Source organism: Lipophrys pholis (assembly GCF_963383615.2).
Source record: "Lipophrys pholis genome assembly, chromosome: 11".
Taxonomy (NCBI): Eukaryota; Metazoa; Chordata; class Actinopteri; order Blenniiformes; family Blenniidae; genus Lipophrys; species Lipophrys pholis.
In genome coordinates, this window is record NC_137631.1 from 269,839 (window position 1) to 295,483 (window position 25,645).

General features: G+C 48.2%; 1 protein-coding gene across 2 annotated transcripts in view; it reads left to right on the plus strand.

Moving 5' to 3' along the window:
- Nucleotides 1-21: 21 nt before the first annotated feature.
- wwp2 (WW domain containing E3 ubiquitin protein ligase 2) overlaps nucleotides 22-25,645 on the plus strand; it is a 51,776-nt gene continuing 26,152 nt past the window's right edge. For both annotated transcript variants that reach the window (XM_080474946.1, XM_080474947.1), the window contains exons 1-7: nucleotides 22-137; nucleotides 2,483-2,620; nucleotides 10,903-10,981; nucleotides 13,097-13,260; nucleotides 14,648-14,906; nucleotides 15,956-16,045; nucleotides 24,025-24,199. In XM_080474946.1, the coding sequence (XP_080331072.1) occupies nucleotide 137; nucleotides 2,483-2,620; nucleotides 10,903-10,981; nucleotides 13,097-13,260; nucleotides 14,648-14,906; nucleotides 15,956-16,045; nucleotides 24,025-24,199 (906 nt within the window). In that variant the 5' untranslated portion in view covers nucleotides 22-136. The remainder of the gene's footprint in view (nucleotides 138-2,482; nucleotides 2,621-10,902; nucleotides 10,982-13,096; nucleotides 13,261-14,647; nucleotides 14,907-15,955; nucleotides 16,046-24,024; nucleotides 24,200-25,645) is intronic.

The following is a 25,645-nucleotide window of genomic DNA, read 5'->3' on the forward strand; positions in this document are numbered from 1 at the left end:
GTGTGTGTGTGTCAGCAACGTGACCCCCCAGAGCCGTCTGGACCTGAAGCTGTGGAGCTGCCACACCCTGAGGAAGGAGCTGCTGGGCAGTGCCACCATCGACCTGCTGGACACGCTGCGCTCACACCAGGGCAGAAGTAAGTCTTCACTGTCCTCTGGCAGTCTTTACTGTCCTCTGGCAGTCTTCACCGTCCTCTGGCAGTCTTTACTGTCCTCTGGCAATCTTCACCGTCCTCTGGCAGTCTTTACTGTCCTCTGGCAGTCTTCACCGTCCTCTGGCAGTCTTTACTGTCCTCTGGCAATCTTCACCGTCCTCTGGCAGTCTTTACTGTCCTCTGGCAGTCTTCACCGTCGTCTGGCAGTCTTCACCGTCCTCTGGGAGTCTTTACCGTCCTCTGGCAGTCTTCACCGTCCTCTGGCAGTCTTTACCGTCCTCTGGCGGTCTTTACCGTCCTCTGGCGGTCTTCACTGTCCTCTGGCGGTCTTCACCGTCCTCTGGCGGTCTTTACCGTCCTCTGGCGGTCTTCACTGTCCTCTGGCGGTCTTCACCGTCCTCTGGCGGTCTTTACTGTCCTCTGGCGGTCTTCACCGTCCTCTGGCGGTCTTCACCGTCCTCTGGCAGTCTTTACCGTCCTCTGGCAGTCTTCACCGTCCTCTGGCAGTCTTTACCGTCCTCTGGCGGTCTTCACCGTCCTCTGGCGGTCTTCACCGTCCTCTGGCAGTCTTTACCGTCCTCTGGCAGTCTTCACCGTCCTCTGGCAGTCTTTACCGTCCTGTGACAGTCTTCACCGTCCTCTGGCAGACATGGAGAGGCGTCCATCTCTAATCCGTCCAGACAAACACGTGTCCCTGGGTTGTGCTTTGTTCTCTTTTAATGTGAAGTCTGTTTTAAAGATATTTCCTGGTAGAGTAACTTTCAGGTTCTGTGTACACGGCAACGTTTCCAAGAGAAAACACAAAACCTTTGTCCGTTGACACGACCACAGTGCTGCTCTACGTGTGGACAGACATTGTTCTCAAAGTCCCAATGAAGGAGAACCTTTACTGAAACCAAAACAAACACGTATTTTCTTTTTTTGAATGAATCATTATTTCATTATTTCATAAAACACCACAAAGTGAACACATACAGAACATAAGACAAAACAAGACATTGATTAAAATATATATTATATTGATAATAAATTAAAGAATAAATTAATTAGTCAGTAATAAGAATACCAAAACAACAACTAGTGTAAACACCGGTAGTAAACAGCGTGTTTATGTTCTGAATCAGTATAAATCTAATCCAGTTTTCAGTCAATGTCTTCACAAACCATTGGAATGAATAAATTCCTACAACCTCTCACAGTGTTTACCTGAGATCCTGATACTTCATCCTCTGTATAAAGTGATGGGAGAACTAGTGATTAGAGGAATTCAGGAAGTAGTCCTGGAGCTTTTGGCCCCAAAGAAAAATGATTAAAAAAAAAATAGAGTTTCAATTCGATTTTAGATTTTTTTTCTCAATGTACTCAAAAATGACTGCAGACATCATATATACTGTCAAAAGTACAACGTTATTGCTGTAATTGTCCTCACAGTTAAAATAAGTATAAACAATCCGGGGGGGGTATGGAGCATTCAAATGCATTGTGTACTTCTAAATACTACACTGTGTACTACTAAATACCACATTGTCTACTACTAATCTACCACTAAATACCACATTGTGTATTACTAAATACTACATTGTGTATTACTAAATACCACATTGTGTATTACTAAATACTACATTGTGTATTACTAAATACTACATTGTGTATTACTAAATACTACATTGTGACGTGATAAATTGTAGGACTAGTTGATATTGAACAAACCAAACACCAAATATTATGTTACTGAAGAAACATACTTATTTAAAAGCACATAACTGAACCAATATAAAAATATATACATGAATATAATATATACAAAATAAATGCTAAATGAAATTTAACTTCAGGAGCCACATACAATCAGTTTCATCTTGAGTTGCTGGTAAAATAAAACTCTAATAACCTTTGAATTTACACTTGAAAGTATTTCTTTGTTGTAGTCACAGTGTACGGGAGGAATTTTGCAAAAATCACACAATTAGTACTAAAAATTACTCCAATCTCAACATAGTCAATAAAACATACTGCACAGAATACTGTGAAATGTAAAACGACCCTGTATAGCCTCCTGATTGGAGCTCTGGCATGTTTACTAGGATCCCTGGCGTCTGTGAAGTATTTTATATTGGCTTTCTAGGATTTATTTCAACGTGTGATTTTGTATTTAGATGTTATGTTATATGTATATATATGTTCTTCATCCCATTTCATGGAGGCGGGGGCCAAAGTTCTCATTCCATTTTCAGTGAAAACGTTTTTCTTTGTGAAGTTGAGATTCCCGCGGTCCAGACTGCACCTGAACGCCTCCTCTGTCCCTGTGTGCTTGTTGCGCCCTCTAGTGGAGAACGTGCAGCTGAGTCTGGTGCTGCAGACGGAGAACAAAGGCTCGCTTGTAGCAGGAGGAGAACTCAACGTCTGTCTGGACGGGATGGTTGTTGACCTGGGATCCCTGCCCAACGGCAACACGGCAGCAGACAGTGAGACACACACACACACACACACACACACACACACACACACACACACACACACACACACACACACACACACACACACACACACACTCCTGACAGAAGATAGTTTCAATGTGACTCGGTGGCAGTTTTTTAAAAGCAGCACGTTTCTCACTCGTGTGTGTGTGAAAACACAAAGATGAGGTTTTCCCACAGAAACCCAGACGCCTCAGTGGAGCAGAACTTTACGTGTCCCTCTCTTTAATATCGGATGAGTGTTTTCTCTGACCAACCTAAAGCCGCCACGTTAAAGAAAAGTCCTCATATTATCAGCATTATCCTGGATCCAGTGTCTGCTTAGCATTAGCAGCTTTACGTAAAGGTTACTGTCCTTAGTATGAGCTGTACTCCTGGACAAGATCCTGGACAAACTCCTGGACAAGATCCTGGTTAAACTCCTGGTTAAACTCCTGGACAAGATCCTGGACAAACTCCTGGACAAGATCCTGGACAAACTCCTGGACAAGATCCTGGACAAACTCCTGGACAAGATCCTGGACAAACTCCTGGACAAGATCCTGGACAAACTCCTGGACAAGCGCCTGGTTAAACTCCTGGACAAGATCCTGGACAAACTCCTGGACAAGATCCTGGACAAACTCCTGGACAAGATCCTGGTTAAACTCCTGGACAAGCTCCTGGTTAAACTCCTGGTTAAACTCCTGGTTAAACTCCTGGTTAAACTCCTGGACAAGATCCTGGTTAAACTCCTGGTTAAACTCCTGGACAAGATCCTGGTTAAACTCCTGGTTAAACTCCTGGTTAAACTCCTGGACAAGATCCTGGACAAGATCCTGGACAAACTCCTGGACAAGATCCTGGTTAAACTCCTGGTTAAACTCCTGGTTAAACTCCTGGACAAGCTCCTCGTTAAGCTCCTGGTTAAACTCCCGGACAAGCTCCTGGACAAACTCCTGGACAAACTCCTGGTTAAGCTCCTGGACAAGCTCCTGGACAAACTCCTGGACAAACTCCTGGACAAGCTCGGCACACGTCTGTAAATTTGGCACAAAGAAAATCCCCACCCCCGGTTCTCTCAAGCGTTCCCCTGCTGAATTGGTAGTTTCACCTTTTTAAATCGCAGCTTGACTGAACAATTTAAACTTTTTCTAAAAGTCGCACATTTAACTTCCAAACACTGCAGAATATTCCAGCTCCTCTCAGAGGGACACACAAAAGACATGACTGACACATATTGAGCCTGAACATTAATTGTTTTAAATGTTTCTGAACACGTCAGTCAGCTGATCTACTCATGTAGATACTTGCCTACTCTAATTAATACTCGCTTTGAATGGAATACAACACCGGAGCTTCGTCTCTGCTCTATGTACCTCTAGAAAAGCTGTGAACTGCTGAACCTCTGACTGAACATCACAGCTGGAATCAGCTCATTGGAACATTATTGCCTCTTGATACTTTCTACACTATTAACCAGGAAGTAAAGTAACATAGGAAGAAGTTTTTAACCTAAAATGTCAATTTGAAGCGGAATGTCCAGGATTTAAGGAAGAACTTTTTCTTTGTCATAGTTGAAATGGAGGTTTTTCCTGTGGTACTGTCGCAGCTTTCTGTGGTCCTACAGTGACATCCAGTGGTAGAAAATGGTATATACAGTATATGTTGGTGTATAATTCACATGTGCAGCAACAAAAAAGAATCAACTACCGTATAGTTCCTAATAGAAGAGCAACGCCCTTTTTCAAAGATGTGGACCGCACAGAAAGAACAAACCTCACTACTTGATCAAATGTGGTATTTTGCAGTGCATGCAAAAATTGGTTGGAGGAGGGGGTCGGGTCCAAGGAGGGGGTCTGGTCGGTGGGGGGTCTGGTCGGTGGTCAGCGACTCTGAACCTGCGCCGGGTCATTTATATCCCAAAGAGCATCTTTTAAGACGCCACTGCTAATCTGGATCTGCGCGGTTTGCAGAACTACTTCCATGTTGACAAAGGCTCATATAATGACTGTATTTTACACAATGTTTTAACCTGCGCTCACATGTTCCTGATAAACGTCCACTATACGATATATCCTATATGTAAAACATCATACTCTGGGAATACCATGTTTTCTCCACTTCATACCTGTAGAACAGTTGCAGACTCAATCTGAGCTGGCTTCTTAAATCCAAAAGAAATGGAGTACTAAAGTAAGAAGTAAAGTTTTCACTGTGACGTTTGAAAATACATTAAATTGAAAGAAAATACTAATGTTATTATTCTAGCTATATGTTCCATAATGAGTACACAGTAATAATATGTTTGTAGTTGTATTGACCTTTTCCCAGGTAATCTTCTGGTTTTAAAGCCGCAGCAGCAGGACTGAATGTGTTTTCTGTGTTTGCTCACAGCTGACAACAGTTAAGACTCATCCACATGGATATTTATTCACTTTCTGAACTTGTTTGAATCCAGATTGAATCCAGATTATTTCGGTGCTGCCAACAATCACATGTCGTTAAGGTGGGAACGCTCAGAAACGTAATCCCAGCAGGTTGTACTGCCGGCTTACAGCCGCAGTCTTTCTATGAGGAAGGACACTTATTCTCCACCTTCAGTGTTTGCTGCTCCCACCTCCCACCTCCAACCTCCCAGCTCCCTGCTCCCTGCTCCCACCTCCCACCTCCAACCTCCCACCTCCCAGCTCCCACCTCCCACCTCCCACCTCCCAGCTCCCAGCTCCAACCTCCCACCTCCCACCTCCCAGCTCCAACCTCCCAGCTCCCTGCTCCCACCTCCAACCTCCCACCTTCCAGCTCCCACCTCCCACCTCCCAGCTCCAACCTCCCACCTCCCACCTCCCAGCTCCAACCTCCCACCTCCCACCTCCCAGCTCCAACCTCCCAGCTCCCACCTCCCACCTCCAACCTCCCACCTCCCACCTCCCAGCTCCAACCTCCCAGCTCCCACCTCCCACCTCCCAGCTCCAACCTCCCACCTCTCACCTCCCAGCTCCAACCTCCCACCTCCCACCTCCCACCTCCCAGCTCCAACCTCCCAGCTCCCACCTCCCACCTCCAACCTCCCACCTCCAACCTCCCAGCTCCAACCTCCCACCTCTCACCTCCCACCTCCCAGCTCCAACCTCCCACCTCCCACCTCCCAGCTCCAACCTCCCAGCTCCCACCTCCCACCTCCAACCTCCCACCTCCAACCTCCCAGCTCCCACCTCCCACCTCCCACCTCCCAGCTCCCTGCTCCCACCTCCAACCTCCCACCTTCCAGCTCCCACCTCCAACCTCCCACCTCCCACCTCCAACCTCCCACCTCCAACCTCCAACCTCCCAGCTCCAACCTCCCACCTCCAACCTCCCACCTCCCAGCTCCAACCTCCCAGCTCCCACCTCCCACCTCCCACCTCCAACCTCCAACCTCCAACCTCCAACCTCCAACCTCCCACCTCCCACCTCCCACCTCCAACCTCCCAGCTCCAACCTCCCACCTCCAACCTCCCAGCTCCCACCTCCCACCTCCCACCTCCCAGCTCCCTGCTCCCACCTCCAACCTCCCACCTTCCAGCTCCCACCTCCCACCTCCAACCTCCCACCTCCCACCTCCAACCTCCCACCTCCAACCTCCAACCTCCCAGCTCCAACCTCCCAGCTCCCACCTCCCACCTCCAACCTCCCACCTCCCAGCTCCAACCTCCCAGCTCCCACCTCCCACCTCCCACCTCCCACCTCCCACCTCCAACCTCCAACCTCCAACCTCCCACCTCCCACCTCCCACCTCCAACCTCCCAGCTCCAACCTCCCACCTCCAACCTCCCAGCTCCAACCTCCCAGCTCCCACCTCCCACCTCCCAGCTCCAACCTCCCACCTCCCACCTCCCAGCTCCAACCTCCAACCTCCCAGCTCCCACCTCCCACCTCCCACCTCCCAGCTCCAACCTCCCAGCTCCCTGCTCCCACCTCCAACCTCCCACCTTCCAGCTCCCACCTCCCACCTCCCAGCTCCAACCTCCCACCTCCCACCTCCCAGCTCCAACCTCCCACCTCCCACCTCCCAGCTCCCACCTCCCACCTCCCACCTCCCACCTCCCAGCTCCAACCTCCCAGCTCCCACCTCCCACCTCCCAGCTCCAACCTCCCACCTCTCACCTCCCACCTCCCAGCTCCAACCTCCCAGCTCCCACCTCCCACCTCCCACCTCCCAGCTCCCTGCTCCCACCTCCAACCTCCCACCTCCCACCTCCCAGCTCCCTGCTCCCACCTTCCAGCTCCCACCTCCCACCTCCAACCTCCCACCTCCCACCTCCAACCTCCCACCTCCAACCTCCAACCTCCCAGCTCCAACCTCCCAGCTCCCACCTCCCACCTCCAACCTCCCACCTCCCACCTCCCACCTCCCACCTCCAACCTCCCACCTCCCACCTCCAACCTCCCACCTCCAACCTCCAACCTCCCAGCTCCAACCTCCCAGCTCCCACCTCCCAGCTCCCACCTCCCACCTCCCACCTCCCACCTCCAACCTCCAACCTCCAACCTCCAACCTCCAACCTCCCAGCTCCCACCTCCCACCTCCCACCTCCCACCTCCCAGCTCCAACCTCCCACCTCCAACCTCCAACCTCCCACCTCCCACCTCCAACCTCCCAGCTCCAACCTCCCAGCTCCAACCTCCCAGCTCCCACCTCCAACCTCCCAGCTCCCACCTCCCACCTCCAACCTCCCAGCTCCAACCTCCAACCTCCAACCTCCCAGCTCCAACCTCCCACCTCCCACCTCCCACCTCCAACCTCCCAGCTCCAACCTCCAACCTCCCAGCTCCAACCTCCCACCTCCCACCTCCCACCTCCAACCTCCCACCTCCAACCTCCCAGCTCCAACCTCCCAGCTCCCACCTCCAACCTCCCACCTCCAACCTCCCACCTCCAACCTCCCACCTCCAACCTCCCACCTCCAACCTCCCAGCTCCCAGCTCCCATCAGATTATAGAGCATCTCCCCCATCTAACGTCCACACTATAGAGCATCTTCCTCACATAACGTCCACACTATAGAGCATCTTCCTCATCCAACATCAGATTATAGAGCATCGGCCCCCTAACATCACATTATAGAGCATCTGCCTCCTCTAACATCCTATTATAGAGCATCCTCCTCCACTCAGTGATGTAACCCTGCCTTGTTTCGGCTCTACTGTAAATTAGTCTTAAATGTAATTGTAGAGCAACACGTGTTCCTCAGTGGGTCGAATGTTCTTGGACTTTTGGAAAGTTTCCTTTCCATTCCACAGAGCTCTGCTTCAGCCTCTCCTGGTGTCCAGGAGGAAGAACGGAGCCAGGAGGAGGTGACAGCACGCCCCCTGGTGGCTCTCATCAGCGTCACCTCGGCGTGTGTGCAGGCCTCAGATTAACACACACCGACCGGCGTTCACATAATCCCAAACATCAGGAGCTTCTTCTCTCAGCTGGAGTCTCACTGAAGGCTGTGTGTGTGTGTGTGTGTGTGTGTGTGTGTGTGTGTGTGTGTGTGTGTGTGTGTGTGTGTGTGTGTGTGTGTGTGTGTGTGTGTGTGTGTGTGTGTGTGTGTGTGTGTGTGTGTGTGTGTGTGTGTGTGTGTGTGTGTGTGTGTGTGTGTGTGTGTGTGTGTGTGTGTGTGTGTGTGTGTGGGCTGAATATATGAAGCATATAAAGGTGGGAGTGTGCTGCCTTGTGTTAAGGAGCTCTGTTCTCACTGAACGCAGCTCTGTTTGCTCCGAGGTTTTACTCATTTCCTCTGGCAGCGTTTGTGAGACACACACACACACACACACACACACACACACACACACACACACACACACACACACACACACCTTAGTATCGAAAGATGGTGAGAAACAGAAGCCAGAGCAGAAAACTGGTTGCTCTCTGGAAATAATTGGCACACTTTGTAAATGTCAACATACGCTCTCTGCTTTTTCACGACTTCCTGTCGCTCTGCTGCTGGAGCCGCATGTTGAGCTCCACTGTCCGGCCTGGACACGTCACACTTTCCCCTTCACGGACCAAAACAGAAAAGTTTGAAGAGGAGAGTCACTGTTTTTTCTGCTGCAGCCACGAGGAGAGAAGTGATCAGTGACTGGCAGCAGAGAGAGGGTTAATCCTCTCTGGTGAAGTCTTTCAGGGGGGAAATGTACGTTTGGATCTAATGAACTGGAGGTTAAAAATGTTGTTTGGATGTGAAAAAGTAAAAAAACTAAAAAACAACGAGACACAGAATGTAGATTTATCCTCCTTTCACACGCTGTTGGACCGGCAGACCCTCAGATTAATTTGAGCTTCTGTTTCCACGACAACGGTTCAGGTGAAAACACATGGTTGTTGTTGCGTTTTCATTTCACAAAAGTTTGGTGTTTACACAGCAGTGTCATGAAAACGACGTAGTTGGCATGTGGCACCACTAGTGGGTGCTGTGGTTTGTTTTTGTAATGCAGTAGCAGCGTTTTCACAGTGACAGAGCCCGAGCGTTTTCAAAAAGTTGTATTTTATTCCTCGTTTCCGTGGAGACAGTCGAACCATTAATGAAAATGTTTTACTTTGGAAGCCGTTTTCAAAAAGCTCCAAGCACCGTCGTCGTGTGAATGAACTCCCGAAACACAACAAAGTATTTCCATTTTCACTTGAAAATGTTGTGTAAACAAAGCTCTTTTTATACTTTGAATGTGGCCTAGTTTAAAACTGCAGTACCAGTGTAAAATCTAGACTGTCGTCTGATTTGACTGTATTTTGAGAGTAATTCTAAAAGACCCGTTCCAGACTCATCAGACTGGTGATGGACAGATGGACAGAAGACTTTTAGATTTGTGTCACACTCACAGAAGAGTGTTTGAGTGTTTCCATGTTTCAACGTGTCTTCAGACGGAGTCTCTGGTGTGTTTCAGGCTCTGGAACTCGTCTGTACTCATATAAAACACCTGAAAACTGCAGATGGGCTGGAAACATGGAAAGAAGCCGAGCCACGTCACAGCTGCTGTAAATTGGGCTCAATAGAAAGAGCACTGTTCTTTGAAAGACATGAACACCATCTACCAGAGTTGTAGCAGTTACTGCATGTTGTTTGTTGGCTCTCAGTGGAGGTGGGTGGAGGTGGGTGGAGGCGCCCATCGCTTCACATCCACCTCCATGATTGGTGAGTGAATCAGGCCCTCTGTGGGCTCCAGCACCGGGAGTGAAAGGTTCACTGTTGTTTTCACTGTCGTTCACTTGTCCACATGTTTCTGTAGGTACACACACACACACACACACACACACACACACACACACACACACACACACACACACACACACACACCGGAGCAGTAATTAGACCTGTGCTGGTTCAGAGGGGGGCCGGGGGCCGGGGGCCACGACACAATGGCTTCTTCTCAAGACCACTGTTTATTTTTCTCTACGTCCAGCAGGTCCACTCACAAGACGCTCTTTCATTGGTCCAAAACTGTGTGTGTGTGTGTGTGTGTGTGTGTGTGTGTGTGTGTGTGTGTGTGTGTGTGTGTGTGTGTGTGTGTGTGTGTGTGTGTGTGTGTGTGTGTGTGTGTGTGTGTGTGTGTGTGTGTGTGTGTGTGTGTGTGTGTGTGTGTGTGTGGACACAGTGAGCTGGTGTGTTTGAGGAGAGAGTGTTAATGAAAAGCATGTTACAGGCCTGTGGTTAGCAGTCGGGACCATATAGTGGCACACTCCCTCTCACTGCCAGCTCCACACACACACACACACAGTACACAGTACACACACACAGTACACAGTACAAACAAGTATGAATGGCTCCTATGAAACCACCTCTACTCCCCCACCACATGTCAGATCTGTATGGGTTTGGGGCGGTGGCCTTCGTCCTGTCAGAGAGATGATGAATCCTCGCAGGACAGGAAAGGACCGACGCTCCCAATCACAAAATTGATCATTTTTCGGAAACCAAGGTTCTTGATACTACTTCCACACCCTCAGTATCAATATCAACTTCAAAAGGAATTCCAGCTGGATTCATTCATTATTCTCTCATGTATTGGTAGACAGGTCTTTTTAATCTATTTGCTCTATATCCAGAGGCTGCAATGTTTTACTGAGTTGATTTTAATGTTCAGTCTGAACGCAGTTCTACAGAAATATGTCTTTGTGGGGACCAATATTGTAATAATACATAAATAGGGCTGAATTTCTGAAAAATGTACCGTAATCTCTGGACTATAAGCCGCTACTATTTTCACTCACTTTGAATCCTTCTCCTTTCACTAACTCACTGCTTGTGTTTTTGTGTCTTTACTCAGAGATTCTTCAGTCAGACCGACCCAACCTGAGGAGGACGCAGAGTGAGGAGACTCCCAGTACCGCCGGGTCGCACAACAGGTCCGAAATACACACCAAGCCCTCCGTCGATACACACCAAGTGTGTGTCTGCTTTTGTTGTGTAAACAGGAAGGAGCCGTCAGCTCCCACACTTTCACAGTTAAAGTCAAATGATTCACTTTAAATCCACTTTGCAGTTTTCAGGCTTAAAGTCGGGCTTTTGTTCAAAAGATGTTTTTACTCTCTGAACGGTGTGCGCCTCCTGCATGTCCCACCACTTTATGAAATGAAAGTATTTGTGAGGCTCTGTAGACGAGGTCACAGCCTTTCACAGGAAAACAGCAGAAGTTGTTTCAGCGGCTGCTCTCCAGACTCCTGCAGACGCTGCGGTATCATAATGACAATAATAGTGCAATAACAAACTTGCGTAACCTTTTTCTAACATGCTGTTTGGTGCGCGCTTGTATGAAAAGCCCAAACCCACCACGGCATAATTGTAATGAAAATAAGTGGAGGAGGGAGAAAGTGAAGGAGGCCGGAGCCCCCACGTGGTTTTCTCTCGCTCTGACTGCGGTTTCATGCGCCGCTCTGTTCAAAGCTCTGCTGCGGGGGTGCGGGGGGTCGGCTGGTATTTCCCTCCAAACTCTATGGGGGGGTGTCAGCCTCAGTTCAGCCAGGAGCCCAAACCGCCGCTGTCATGGAGAAACCATCAACATCTCAATACTGGACTCAACAGGGATCAGGAACTCGTCCTGTTTCCAGGGTTCTGTGCAGATGTGGTTTAAGTCCACAACGTTCTGCTGAGAACCTCTGTAATGATGCAGAGCGACATGAGGAGCCATCTGCTACTCCCCTCCGGAACCTTTAGTCTTCATTTAACACACACAAACACAAAACTGCTGGATTATCTGGACGTTAACTAAAGTGACATCAGTTAGTGGGAGGAAGACGCTCTACACTCCCCGGCCACTTTAGTAGGTACCCCTTGCTAGTACCGGGTTGGACCCCTTTTGCCTTCAGAACTGCCTTAATCCTTGGTGGCCTAGATTCAACAAGGTCCTGGAGACGTTCCTCAGAGACGTTGGTCCATATGGACATGATGGCGTCACGCAGTGGCTGCAGGTTTGTCGGCTGCACATCCAGGATGTGAATCTCCTGTTCCACCACATCCCAAAGGTTCTACTGGATTGAGACCTGGTGACTGTGGAGGTCATTTGAGTCCAGTGAACTCATTGTCATGTTGAAGGACCCAGTCTGAGATGATTGGAGGTTTATGACATGGAGTGTTATCCTGCTGGAAGTAGTCCTCTGAAGACGGGTCCACTGTGGTCATAAAGGGACGGACATGGTCAGCAGCAATACTCAGGGAGGCTGGGGCCTTGACACCATGCTCAGTTGGTACTGGGGGGCCCAAAGTGTGCCAAGAAAATACCCCCCACACCATGACACCACCACCACCAGCACCTCCACCACCACCAGCAGCACCAGCAGCACCACCAGCAGCACCAGCAGCACCAGCACCAGCCTGAACCATTGACACAAGGCAGGATGGATCCATGCTTTCATGATGTTGACACCAGATTCTGACCCGACCATCTGAATGTCGCAGCAGAACTGGAGACTCATCAGACCAGGCAACGTTCTTCCAGTCTTCTATAGTCCAGTGTTGGTGAGCCTGTGGGGGTTGGAGCCTCAGTTCCCTGTTCTTAGCTGACAGGAGTGGCACCCGGGGTGGTCTTCTGCTGCTGGAGCTCCTCCCCCTCAAGGTTCCAGGTGTTGTGCCTTCAGAGACGTTCTCCTGCAGACCTCGGGTGTAACCAGTGGTTATTGGAGTTACTGCTGCTGCTCTATCAGCTCCAACCAGTCTGGACATTCTCCTCTGACCTCTGGCATCAACAAGACATTTGGCCCACAGAACTGCTGCTCACTGGATCTTTTCTCTTCTCCGGACCATTCTCTGGAAACACCAGAGATGGTAGATGGTTGTACATTGAGTTGCTGCTGGACCAATTGGCTCATTGGAAATTTGCATTAACGAGCAGTTGGACAGGTGTACCTAATAAAGTGGCCAGTGAGTGTATAATCTGGACGTTAGCTAAAGTGACATCAGTCAGTGAGAGGAAGATGCTCTATAATCTGGACGTTAGCTGAACACTTCCTCTCTCCTGTTTGCAGGAACAACAGGCACTCAGTGGGAGGTTTGCAGGGCGATTCCCCGGGCTGCTCCAGAGGCTCGTCTCTGACCAACGGGGAGCTGACGGAGGAGCAGGTTCCCGGGCCGGGATCGTCCGGACGCCGCCGGTCCTCCAAGGGCCACGGCAACCCCGGCAACAACACAGGTGAACCAGAGTGACCATATATATATTGAAAATAAAGAGGACACTTGAAATGAATATCAGAGCTCACGTCACGTTTAACACACATGACAATGTACTGGATTATTACATGCAACTTACACCCTGAACCTCAAGTCATCATCCTCATTAGTCATGGGAACATGTTGTCATGGAAACATGTTGTCATGGGAACATGTTGTCATGGAAACATGTTGTCATCCTCATTAGTCATGGGAACATGTTGTCATGGAAACATGTTGTCATCCTCATTAGTCATGGGAACATGTTGTCATGGAAACATGTTGTCATCCTCATTAGTCATGGGAACATGTTGTCATGGAAACATGTTGTCATCCTCATTAGTCATGGGAACATGTTGTCATGGAAACATGTTGTCATCCTCATTAGTCATGGGAACATGTTGTCATGGAAACATGTCGTCATGGGAACATGTTGTCATGGAAACATGTCGTCATCCTCATTAGTCATGGGAACATGTTGTCATGGAAACATGTTGTCATGGAAACATGTTGTCATGGGAACATGTCATCATGGGAACATGTTGTCATGGAAACATGTTGTCATGGAAACATGTTGTCATGGGAACATGTCATCATGGGAACATGTCGTCATGGAAACATGTTGTCATGGAAACATGTTGTCATGGGAACATGTCGTCATCCTCAGTCATGGAAACATGTTGTCATGGAAACATGTTGTCATGGGAACATGTCATGGAAACATGTTGTCATGGAAACATGTTGTCATGGGAACATGTTGTCATGGGAACATGTCGTCATCCTCATTAGTCATGGAAACATGTTGTTATGGAAACATGTTGTCATCCTCATTAGTCATGGAAACATGTTGTTATGGAAACATGTTGTCATGGAAACATGTTGTCATCCTCATTAGTCATGGAAACATGTTGTTATGGAAACATGTTGTCATGAAAACATGTTGTCATCCTCATTAGTCATGGAAACATGTTGTTATGGAAACATGTTGTCATGGAAACATGTTGTCATGGGAACATGTCGTCATCCTCAGTAGTCATGGAAACATGTCGTCATGGGAACATGTTGTCATGGAAACATGTCTGCGGCGCAGCACTGGACTCAAAGTGGGAAACGTTGATGCAGCAGTTAAATGAACTCCTGGTGTGTAAACAGTTCTTCCTTTCTCTGGATCCAGAAGAGAATATCTTTTGGGATTTTAAAACCTCTGAAAGTTGGAATGTATAAAATATAGACACTCGTTATGTGATACCGCCACACCCTCTTTTTTTTAACCCTCTGTTGTGTTTGTGTTGTAAAGAAGGGATGACTGACACTCCAGATAAAGTGATTGACACCTTTGGATGGATCCATTTTTCACCCCCTCCTCTCAGATAAAGTGGAGCTGACGTCCAGTGGGCTGGAGAACAGTCGTGGAGGTGTGGCCCGTCACACCCCTCCTCCGTCCTCTCCGTCTGGACGCACCCCGGCCTCCAGCAGCAGCAGTGGCGGGGGCAGCCCCTCCCCGGGTCAGGAGGCCCTGGGTCCAGCGGCCCTGGCTGAACCTGGAACCAACGGCGCCAACGGCGCCTCCGGCACCGAGCCGGCCGGCGGCGGCAGTACGGAGTCGGCCTCGGAGTCGCTCCCGGCAGGGTGAGAGTCAATACACCACAGCGCCCCTCGCTGGCCGGGGGAGGTCCTCACACCAGGAGCCTCTGCTCAGAGCTGTACATTTGGTGAAAACAAGTCCCAACTCCAGGTTCCCTCACTTAGTTTCCACTGCTTTAATGGTCTGACAGAAGAATAGAACGTGCTTTCTGTCACTTTTCACCTTTTAAATCGCAGCTTGACTGAACTGTTGAAACTCTCCTGCCAGAAGTCACACATTTAACTTCCAGACTGTACAGAATATTCCAGCTTGGTTCAGAGGGACACGCCCCAGATTAAAGAACTTTCCTCACAATGCTGACTGTACAACATGATTCTGATGGAGAGTAAACATTCATTCAGGATTGTCTTTAGTGGATGAGCTCTTACCTTCAGCCTCGATGATGCAAACTAAGAACCAGGTTATTATTCAACTGTAGGGAGTTGGACCATCCACCCTCCTTAAAATTCTTAATTTCCTTTACATTTCCTGTCCAGAAAACACACTGGAGGCTGTTTTTCATAGGAATGACCTCACATCTAAAGCTTAGATTGCAGTTTTCTTTGCATCACTGCCACCATCTTTTATTATTCTGGAAGTTAATCAATACTCATAAATAGATACAGAATCTTATTTGGATTGAATTCTTCCTTTCTACCCTTCACTCCTGCATTGATTAATGGAATCTCATTCTCATTGCTCGACTTAACTGTGGTAATTCAAGAAGTAACTGAATAACTAGATCTAGTATAGTAATCCAGGCTCTTCTTTCACCAGCAGCAGCTGTTCAGATGAAACTGATTCATGTGTTCAACTGCTGTGACAGATCATCTCTTCACTCACTGAAGAACCCAGATGATCTTCAGGTTCAAGTTGATTAAACGGGTCCATTCGTCAACATTTTTTACATTTGGTAAATTAAAAAGCGACCCATTCTTCATGCTGTCAGGATGTGAGTTATTGTGCTGAATCTCCTCCGTTTCAGACACTTTGCTCTGCGGTCGTGCTTCCAGGGGCACGAGACAAATAATGATTCTTAATTGTGTGTTTGTAGCTGGGAGCAGAGGGTGCTGCCTCACGGGAGAGTTTACTACGTCGACCACAACACCAAAACCACCACCTGGGAGAGGCCGCTGCCTCCAGGGTACGTCTGCGTCTTTTACCTGTTTTAAAGTTCACCCTGACATCCACGGACTGCACACATATGAAGTACTTCAACCAACAGGAGAATGACAAAGGTTCTGACTGAGTCAACATTTTCACACGTTAAATATGAATAATAAGATTATATAAACACTCTTTCCACTTCATATGGTACACCATATGTTACTCTGGCTTTTTAGCTCCACGTATCTGTAGAAAACATTACATTTATTAGCAGAAAGTCACATTTCAGCCAAAGGCTCAGCTGGAGAAAGTATAAGAGTATATTCTTTGTACTATGTCAGCTCTTTCTGTTGTCCCTGTTTCTTCCGGCTCTGTACTGTACAGCAGCTCCTCTGCTCCTAATCAGGACAGGTTATGTACCATTAGTTATGACAGGATCAACAGTCTATTACCTTCTTGTCTAGAAGAGCTTTCAACTCTTAATACAGGCCCCGTTTAGCCGGCTTTTCAAGTCTTCCTACTTCCCGTGTTTTCTGGACGATAAGTCTGCATATGTGGAGAGACTTTCCTGCCATAAAGACCCTGAGTGGTCCTGCAGGTTATTAACAAACTGTTTAAAGGGGTTGGAATGTTCACATCGTACGTCTGTGTCCAAGTAGTCTGATTACAGAAACACCAACTAGTTTCATTGTGTTGATAAACGGTCAAGCTTCTCTTTGACGTTTCTACTTGCTGGGATTATTTCTTGCTTCTCAGAGTGACGGAGTGACGGAGAGAGAAACACAGGCTGGTTTTTAAAAGGTCAGAGTGAAACCTCCTCCACCCCCATCTCACTTTTTCCGCCGGGGGAGTGAGAGCGCGGGGGCCCCCGAGAACAAAAGTCCTTTCTTAGTGCCACATGTACTTCACCCAGCGTCGTGTTGGCCGCCGGCCGCCGCCGCCCTTCAGCGGATCAATTAGCAAGCTAATGCTGGGCTAGCGCTCCAGATGCACACACCAGGAAGTGTTTAGGGGTTCGGGGGGGTTGGGGGGTTGGGGGGTTGGGGGAGGTGCCGGGGGGGCAATCCTGGTCTGGGGGCTGAAGTAATGAAAGCCACCTGATGCCAAAATGAGCCGAGCTGCAGTCGTCGTGCTCTGGATCAGATGTGACGTGTTCTTCCAGCAGGAGAACCGATGCTGGTGTAAACACTAATGCTGGTGTAAACACCAATGCTGGTGTAAACACTAGTGCTGGTGTAAACACTAATGCTGGTGTAAACACTAATGCTGGTGTAAACACTAGTGCTGGTGTAAACACTAATGCTGGTGTAAACACTAATGCTGGTGTAAACACTAATGCTGGTGGAAACACTAGTGCTGGTGTAAACACTAGTGCTGGTGTAAACACTAATGCTGGTGGAAACACTAATGCTGGTGGAAACACTAGTGCTGGTGTAAACACTAATGCTGGTGGAAACACTAGTGCTGGTGGAAACACTAATGCTGGTGTAAACACTAGTGCTGGTGTAAACACTAATGCTGGTGGAAACACTAGTGCTGGTGTAAACACTAATGCTGGTGTAAACACTAATGCTGGTGTAAACACTAGTGCTGGTGGAAACACTAATGCTGGTGGAAACACCAATGCTAAACACTAATGCTGGTGGAAACACTAATGCTGGTGTAAACACCAATGCTGGTGTAAACACTAATGCTGGTGTAAACACCAATGCTGGTGTATACACTAATTTTGGTGTAAACACTAATGCTGGTGTAAACACCGATGCTGGTGTAAACACTGATGCTGGTGTAAACACTGATGCTGGTGTAAACACTAGTGCTGGTGGAAACACTAATGCTGGTGTAAACACTAATGCTGGTGGAAACACTAATGCTGGTGTAAACACTAGTGCTGGTGGAAACACTAGTGCTGGTGTAAACACTAGTGCTGGTGTAAACACTAATGCTGGTGTAAACACTAGTGCTGGTGGAAACACTAATGCTGGTGGAAACACCAATGCTAAACACTAATGCTGGTGTAAACACCAATGCTGGTGTAAACACTAATGCTGGTGTAAACACCAATGCTGGTGTAAACACCAATGCTGGTGTAAACGCTAATGCTGGTGCAAACGCCAATGCTGGTGTAAACACTAATGCTGGTGTAAACACTAGTGCTGGTGTAAACACCAATGCTAAACACTAATGCTGGTGTAAACACTAATGCTGATGTAAACACCAATGCTGGTGTAAACACTAATGCTGGTGTATACACTAATGCTGGTGTAAACACCAATGCTGGTGTAAACACTGATGCTGGTGTAAACACCGATGCTGGTGTAAACACTAATGCTGGTGTATACACTAATGCTGGTGTAAACACCAATGCTGGTGTAAACACTAATGCTGGTGTATACACTAATGCTGGTGTAAACACTAATGCTGGTGTAAACACTGATGCTGGTGTATACTCTAATGCTGGTGTAAACACTAGTGCTGGTGTAAACACTAATGCTGGTGGAAACACTAATGCTGGTGGAAACACTAATGCTGGTGTAAACACCAATGCTGGTGTAAACACTAATGCTGGTGTAAACACTAGTGCTGGTGGAAACACTAGTGCTGGTGGAAACACTAATGCTGGTGGAAACACTAATGCTGGTGTAAACACTAATGCTGGTGTAAACACCAAGGCTGGTGTTTCCACACCGTTGAGGTGTAAACGAGACGGCACAGCAGTGTGACTGTATCTCCTGTATGAGCAGGGATTGATGAACGAGTTGACATGTCCTGAATCATCTACAGAACTGCTCTTCAGAACCAGAACCAGAACCAGAAAAGATCCTGTGTTCTGTTGGATTTACTTCATTACCACTTGATCTTCTAGTTACAAAACTTTTTCAAGTGAAATTGTTGAACTTGGACTGTGTTTTCTTTATGAAGAGGTTGAGTCAGAATTGTAACTGTAACTTATCAGGTACAAAGTTACCTGCCAGTTTGAAGCAGGAGGATGATCTTTTAGTAAAGTCCCCAAAGAGAAGACGGTCCTCCACCAGCGTCAACTTGGCTCCAGCAGAGGACAACCCCAGAGAAGAGAGTCTTCCACCATTTTTAATCAGGAGTAGTCAACGGCAAAGAAAATAGTCCCTGACAAAAGTCTTGTTGACCTGAAGTACTCCTCAAATATATTTAGAATCAGTCTTTTTCATTTTAATCCCAACAGCTTCTGGAATAATCCGTCGGTGCAAAACCAAAGTGTGAAAATTATTATTGTTATTATTGTTGTTGCTTTGTCATAAAATGCGTCTCGTCCAAGATTAGCGCTTCACCTGTGACAAATAATCTCCTAATTCTCAGGTATTAATAAGAACCTGCGAGTTGACCTCTGACCTCACGCCTCACATTCCCCCTGAGACCAAAGTGTTCACTATGAAGAGGCTGAAGATCAGATCGACTGCTGAGGAGGCAGAAACCTTCACCGTGTCTCAGCATCAAGTACAGAGGACAGAGCCTTCAATACCAGGTCCTGCAAGACCAGGTCCTGCGAAACTTTACAAGGCCAGGTCAGACAGACCCTGCAAGCCAACTGCTCCGGAGGACTGATTGGTGGCTGGGAGATCCACTGCAGCAGAGCTTCAAGAGACCTGGTCCCCTGAGAGCCCAGTGTGAACCAGAACAGTTTGTCTCTAAATGGACTCCATGGTGGAACCAGTTCCCAGAAAGCAGCACTAAACAAGAGAGCGTTAACAATCTGACACTTTCCAAGGCCACAGCCTGCAAAAAGAATGGAGGCTGGAACAGCGGCAGCAGGGGGATTTTTCAGGTGATCACTGAGATCTGCTGGAACCAGTCTGGATCCCAGACTCACCCAGAAACCAGTTTGGTGGTCTGGGGTTCCATCCAGTCTGGATCCCAGACTCACCCAGAAACCAGTTTGGTGGTCTGGGGTTCCATCCAGTCTGGATCCCAGACTCACCCAGAAACCAGTTTGGTGGTCTGGGGTTCCATCCAGTCTGGAGGTCTGTAGGGTGGAAGGAAACATCAACAGTCTGAAATATCAAGAAATGTTAGCTGCCTCCTACACTCCTCACTATAACATGGACCAAACTCTGCAGCAGGATGGCGCTCCATCACTTACTCCATCTCTACACCCAAGTTGCAGAAGGTGAAACAGACCAAGGAGCTCCAGGATTGGCCGGCCCAGTCACCTGACATGAACATCATGGAGCGTGTCGGGTCGGATGGAAGACAAACCCAAAGAATGTTGATGAAGTTGGAGGCGGGACGACTTTCTTTACTGTTCCTGATGACTTCATCAGTAAACGGTACGAGTCCTTGTGGTTCAGTCCTTCAGTAAACTGTACGAGTCCTTGTGGTTCAGTCCTTCAGTAAACTGTACGAGTCCTTGTGGTTCAGTCCTTCAGTAAACGGTACGAGTCCTTGTCAGACCACAGGGATGCAGTGGTTCAGTCCTTCAGTAAACGGTACGAGTCCTTGTCAGACCACAGGGATGCAGTGGTTCAGTCCTTCAGTAAACGGTACGAGTCCTTGTCAGACCACAGGGATGCAGTGGTTCAGTCCTTCAGTAAACTGTACGAGTCCTTGTCAGACCACAGGGATGCAGTGGTTCAGTCCTTCAGTAAACTGTACGAGTCCTTGTCAGACCACAGGGATGCAGTGGTTCAGGCCTTCAGTAAACTGTACGAGTCCTTGTCAGACCACAGGGATGCAGTGGTTCAGGCCTTCAGTAAACTGTACGAGTCCTTGTCAGACCACAGGGATGCAGTGGTTCAGTCCTTCAGTAAACTGTACGAGTCCTTGTCAGACCACAGGGATGCAGTGGTTCAGGCCTTCAGTAAACTGTACGAGTCCTTGTCAGACCACAGGGATGCAGTGGTTCAGGCCTTCAGTAAAACCAGACATTACATTAGGATCTCACAGCACTACTTCATTCACTGATCTTATGGGACCTATTTGTGTATTTGAAATCAAATATTTGTTAAATTTTACTTTCTGTAGGCCACAAAACTTTGCTCTTGACAAAATGTGACTTTTTGTTTTCATTAAATGATAAAAGGTTATTTTAGTGCATTACACATCATCTGGGAGGGTTTCAGGTTCCGTACATCATTTCTGAAACCAGTGGATTAATTTAACTTTGCTCAGGGACTGGACAGAGTATTTGGCTCCACAGTTCCTAAATACAAAAGGGAGAAGTATTTGTCTTCCAGTTTGATTAGGCTCCATAACAATGAGTAGTTATCAACTAGTTTTAATCGGGAGGAGGCAAAAGACTAGAGGGTTTCCTAAAGTTAGAGCAGGTAGAGTAAATCAGCCTGGGTTGGTGTTTTTCATGCAGTTAGATTATGTGTACTGAGGACGAGCTTTAGATATATTTACTTGCTGCTCTATTAGCAGTTGAGTAATAATTTGAGGATCTTGTGCAGTTTGTTCAAAGCTATTTAAGAAGTACCCGTATTAAACCCAAACCAAAGTACATCTGCTTGTTCCCTGTGTGAAGACGTTGGGCTGGTCACTACAGACCCTCCATTCCATTCCTGTCCGCCGCCATGCTGATGAATAATGACTCAGCGGTTCAAACAGAAAAAGATGGCGGCTGTCCCACATGCTCTTATGTCCATGAAAGACATGGTTAATGACGCGGCCGGTTCACAGAGTTGGAGTCCGATAGCAGAGCGGAGTTTGGGTTTAGTTTAGCTCCTGCTAATATCAGAGATTATTTGTGATCAGCAGGGCAGGTACTGCTGAAGGCCAATTAAAGACAAGAGACTCTCCTAATAGTTTGAGGGTAAAGATGTCCACTCATCCAATTTCAATCTGGAGGACACGAAGGCCGAAAAGACATAGTCCAGTCAGGAGACAGAGGCCCGGGAAAGAAAAACCCAGTTTAGTCACAGGTGAACAAAGGCTCACCTTTAAGAAGATAGTAGCTGACAGAGGATAAGACCATTAGACTGGTTCTGTTGGGGGACTGGATTGAGGATTGGATATTTGAGTACTGAACAACCTTTTCTCCCCCTTCGATGTTACCAGAGGTTAAATCCACCAAGTCCAAATACTGGATCAGGTTGGACTCCATGTGGCTCCCTTGTTGTAGAGTTCCCAGTATTACTGATGCATGGACACACTCAGCAATGTACCTTCAAATACTTTCTAAAACTTGTAACTGGCAGCCGGTGGGATCGAACCCTCAACCCTGCGGAAGCTTCTGCTGTTTGCTCTTCCAAATTCTGCAGCGCTGAAGTCAGAGATATGAGAATAGCAGCAGTGGTTAGTGGTGTGGTGGGGGGGGGGGTTGGTGTGTGTGTGTGTGTGTGGGGGGGGTTGGTGTGTGTGTGTTTCTGAGGACCGTCGGTATCAGTCCAGGTCCAGACCCCCGTCTCAGGGGGAGAACAGGATATACATAAGCCTGTGAGTCATGCCACTGGCAGCCAGCGCTCGCCGCAGCACATGGTTATTGTCAGTCAGAACCCCCCCCCCCCCCCCCCCCCCCCCCCCCCAATCATCATCATCAGGGATGGCGGCTGGCATCGACCTCATCTGGATCTACTGATGAAGAGCCGAACCAGCGAGTGATTCTGTCCCTCAAACAAACTTCCTGCTCTAATAAATGTACGTTTGTGGTTTGATGTGAAAGAAATGACTTCTTTCACAAGAAACTCCTGGGAAGCTCCTTTTAGAGGGTCAGACACACACCGTGTTAACAACACGTCACTAACCTAGTGAACTGACGAGTCACCAGTGCCTCCGTCTCCAGCTGCTTGGTTGGAGCGCTCCAAAACAGGAAGCAGCACAACAGGAGCTACAGTTTGAAGTGTTCATGAGGCATAAAGCCTGGTGGAAGAAGCTCCTAGTCTCTAGTCTCCTAGTCTCTGGTCTCTAAGTCTCCTAGTCTCTAGTCTCCTAGTCTCTAGTATCCTAGTCTCCTAGTCTCTAGTATGCTAGTCTCTAGTATCCTAGTCTCTAAGTCTCCTAGTCTCTAGTATCCTAGTCTCTGGTCTCCTAGTCATTCAGTTCCTGCCCTGAGAGAGCGCCGCCTCCTTCCAGAGGGGAGCCACTGGAACAGCTCATGAGGGGGGGGTTGAGCGTCCACCATAATGTCCACACAGCCCTTCTTGTAGAGCTCCTGGGGCTGAAGCAGTGTTGTCCTTGTGATACGCTCAGCACAGCGCACCACCCTCCTGAGTGTCTTCTTGTCCCACACTGTCAGACAGCCAGAGAGCACTGACTCCACTGTGGCCCAGTAGAAGTTCTTCTGCTGTCTGGTTGGGACGTGTCCTGAGCTGGACTTCTTTACCACCCAGGTGATGTGCTGGTCCCATTTCATGTCCTCAGTGATGTTCACTCCCAGATAATTATAGAGTCAACCCTCTCCACCGTGGCTCCATAGATGTTGAAGGGAGTCTGATGGTGCGTCCCCCATCTCTGTCCACCACCATGTCCTGAGTTCTGGAGATGTTGATGACCCAGTTGTTCTCTTTACAGCAGTTCTCCAGCAGAACCACCTCTTCATAATAGCCTGGTTGTTATTGGTAATGCACCCCACCCCCACTGTGTCATCGGCACATTTCATGATGGAGTTGTTAGTGTGTGTGGCTGTGCAGTCCTGTGTGTAAAGGCTGAACAGGAGGGGGCTCAGGACACATCCTTGGGGGGCTCCGAGGTTCAGGGTCCTGCTGCTGGAGATATGTGCACCTCGTTTCTCCACTTGAGGCCTGTTGGTCAAAAAATCCTGGATCCAAGAGCAAAGAGCAGCGTTCAGCCCCGGTAGTTCCCCGGTTTGCCTCAGTGGGACGATGGTATTGAATGCTGAGCTGTAATCCACAAATAATACCCCCCCTCCCCCCCCCCCCACCCCTGTCCAGGTGTGAGAGAGCGGAGTGCATGACGTGGGAGATGGTATCATCTCTACTTCTATTGAGGAGATCTCTTGAATCAGGAAGACAGGAGCAGATAATAGTTTTAACCAGCCTCTCACCTCCCCCCCCCCCCCCCCCCCTCCACCACCACCACCAGCTGGGAGAAGCGAGTGGACCAGCGAGGCCGGTTCTACTACGTGGACCACAACACCAGAACCACCACCTGGCAGAGACCCACGGCCGAGTCGGTGAGAAACTACCAGCAGTGGCAGAGCCAGCGCAGCCAGCTGCAGGGCGCCATGCACCAGTTCAGCCAGCGCTTCCTGTACCAGGTAACCTTTATCAATATATCACTGGTTATATCACTGGTTATATCACTGGTTATATCACTGGTTAATACTTTATCAATATATCACTGGTTATATCACTGGTTATATCACTGGTTAATACCTTACCAATATATCACTGGTTATATCACTGGTTAATACTTTATCAATATATCACTGGTTATATCACTGGTTATATCACTGGTTAATACCTTACCAATATATCACTGGTTATATCACTGGTTAATACTTTATCAATATATCACTGGTTATATCACTGGCATCCCTCCTACTAGACACTAGTGACATCCCTACTAGACACTAGTGACATCCCCCCTACTAGACACTAGTGACATCCCTACTAGACACTAGTGACATCCCTCCTACTAGACACTAGTGACATCCCTACTAGACACTAGTGACATCCCTCCTACTAGACACTAGTGACATCCCTACTAGACACTAGTGACATCCCTCCTACTAGACACTAGTGACATCCCTCCTACTAGACACTAGTGACATCCCTCCTACTAGACACTAGTGACATCCCTACTAGACACTAGTGACATCCCTCCTACTAGACACTAGTGACATCCCTCCTACTAGACACTAGTGACATCCCTCCTACTAGACACTAGTGACATCCCTCCTACTAGACACTAGTGACATCCCTCCTACTAGACACTAGTGACATCCCTCCTACTAGACACTAGTGACATCCCTACTAGACACTAGTGACACCCCTCCTACTAGACACTAGTGATATCCCTACTAGACACTAGTGACACCCCTCCTACTAGACACTAGTGATATCCCTACTAGACACTAGTGACATCCCTCCTACTAGACACTAGTGACATCCCTCCTACTAGACACTAGTGACATCCCTCCTACTAGACACTAGTGACATCCCTCCTACTAGACACTAGTGACATCCCCCCTACTAGACACTAGTGACATCCCCCCTACTAGACACTAGTGACATCCCCCCTACTAGACACTAGTGACATCCCTCCTACTAGACACTAGTGACATCCCTCCTACTAGACACTAGTGACATCCCCCCTACTAGACACTAGTGACATCCCCCCTACTAGACACTAGTGACATCCCCCCTACTAGACACTAGTGACATCCCTCCTACTAGACACTAGTGACATCCCTCCTACTAGACACTAGTGACATCCCTCCTACTAGACACTAGTGACATCCCCCCTACTAGACACTAGTGACATCCCCCCTACTAGACACTAGTCACTACATTTCCTACGCCATCATCTGGATATGTGGTAACATTTCATTGACGGAGAACCACCGCTGGCCTGGTGTACAAACGTGTCCATGACTCCCACTGGGTGTGAACGACCATCGTTATGGAGACAATGCTACTGCGCAGTGTTCCTCTCTTTCTGGTGAGAACCTCCCTCGGTGTCTCACACTGCTGACTCGGGT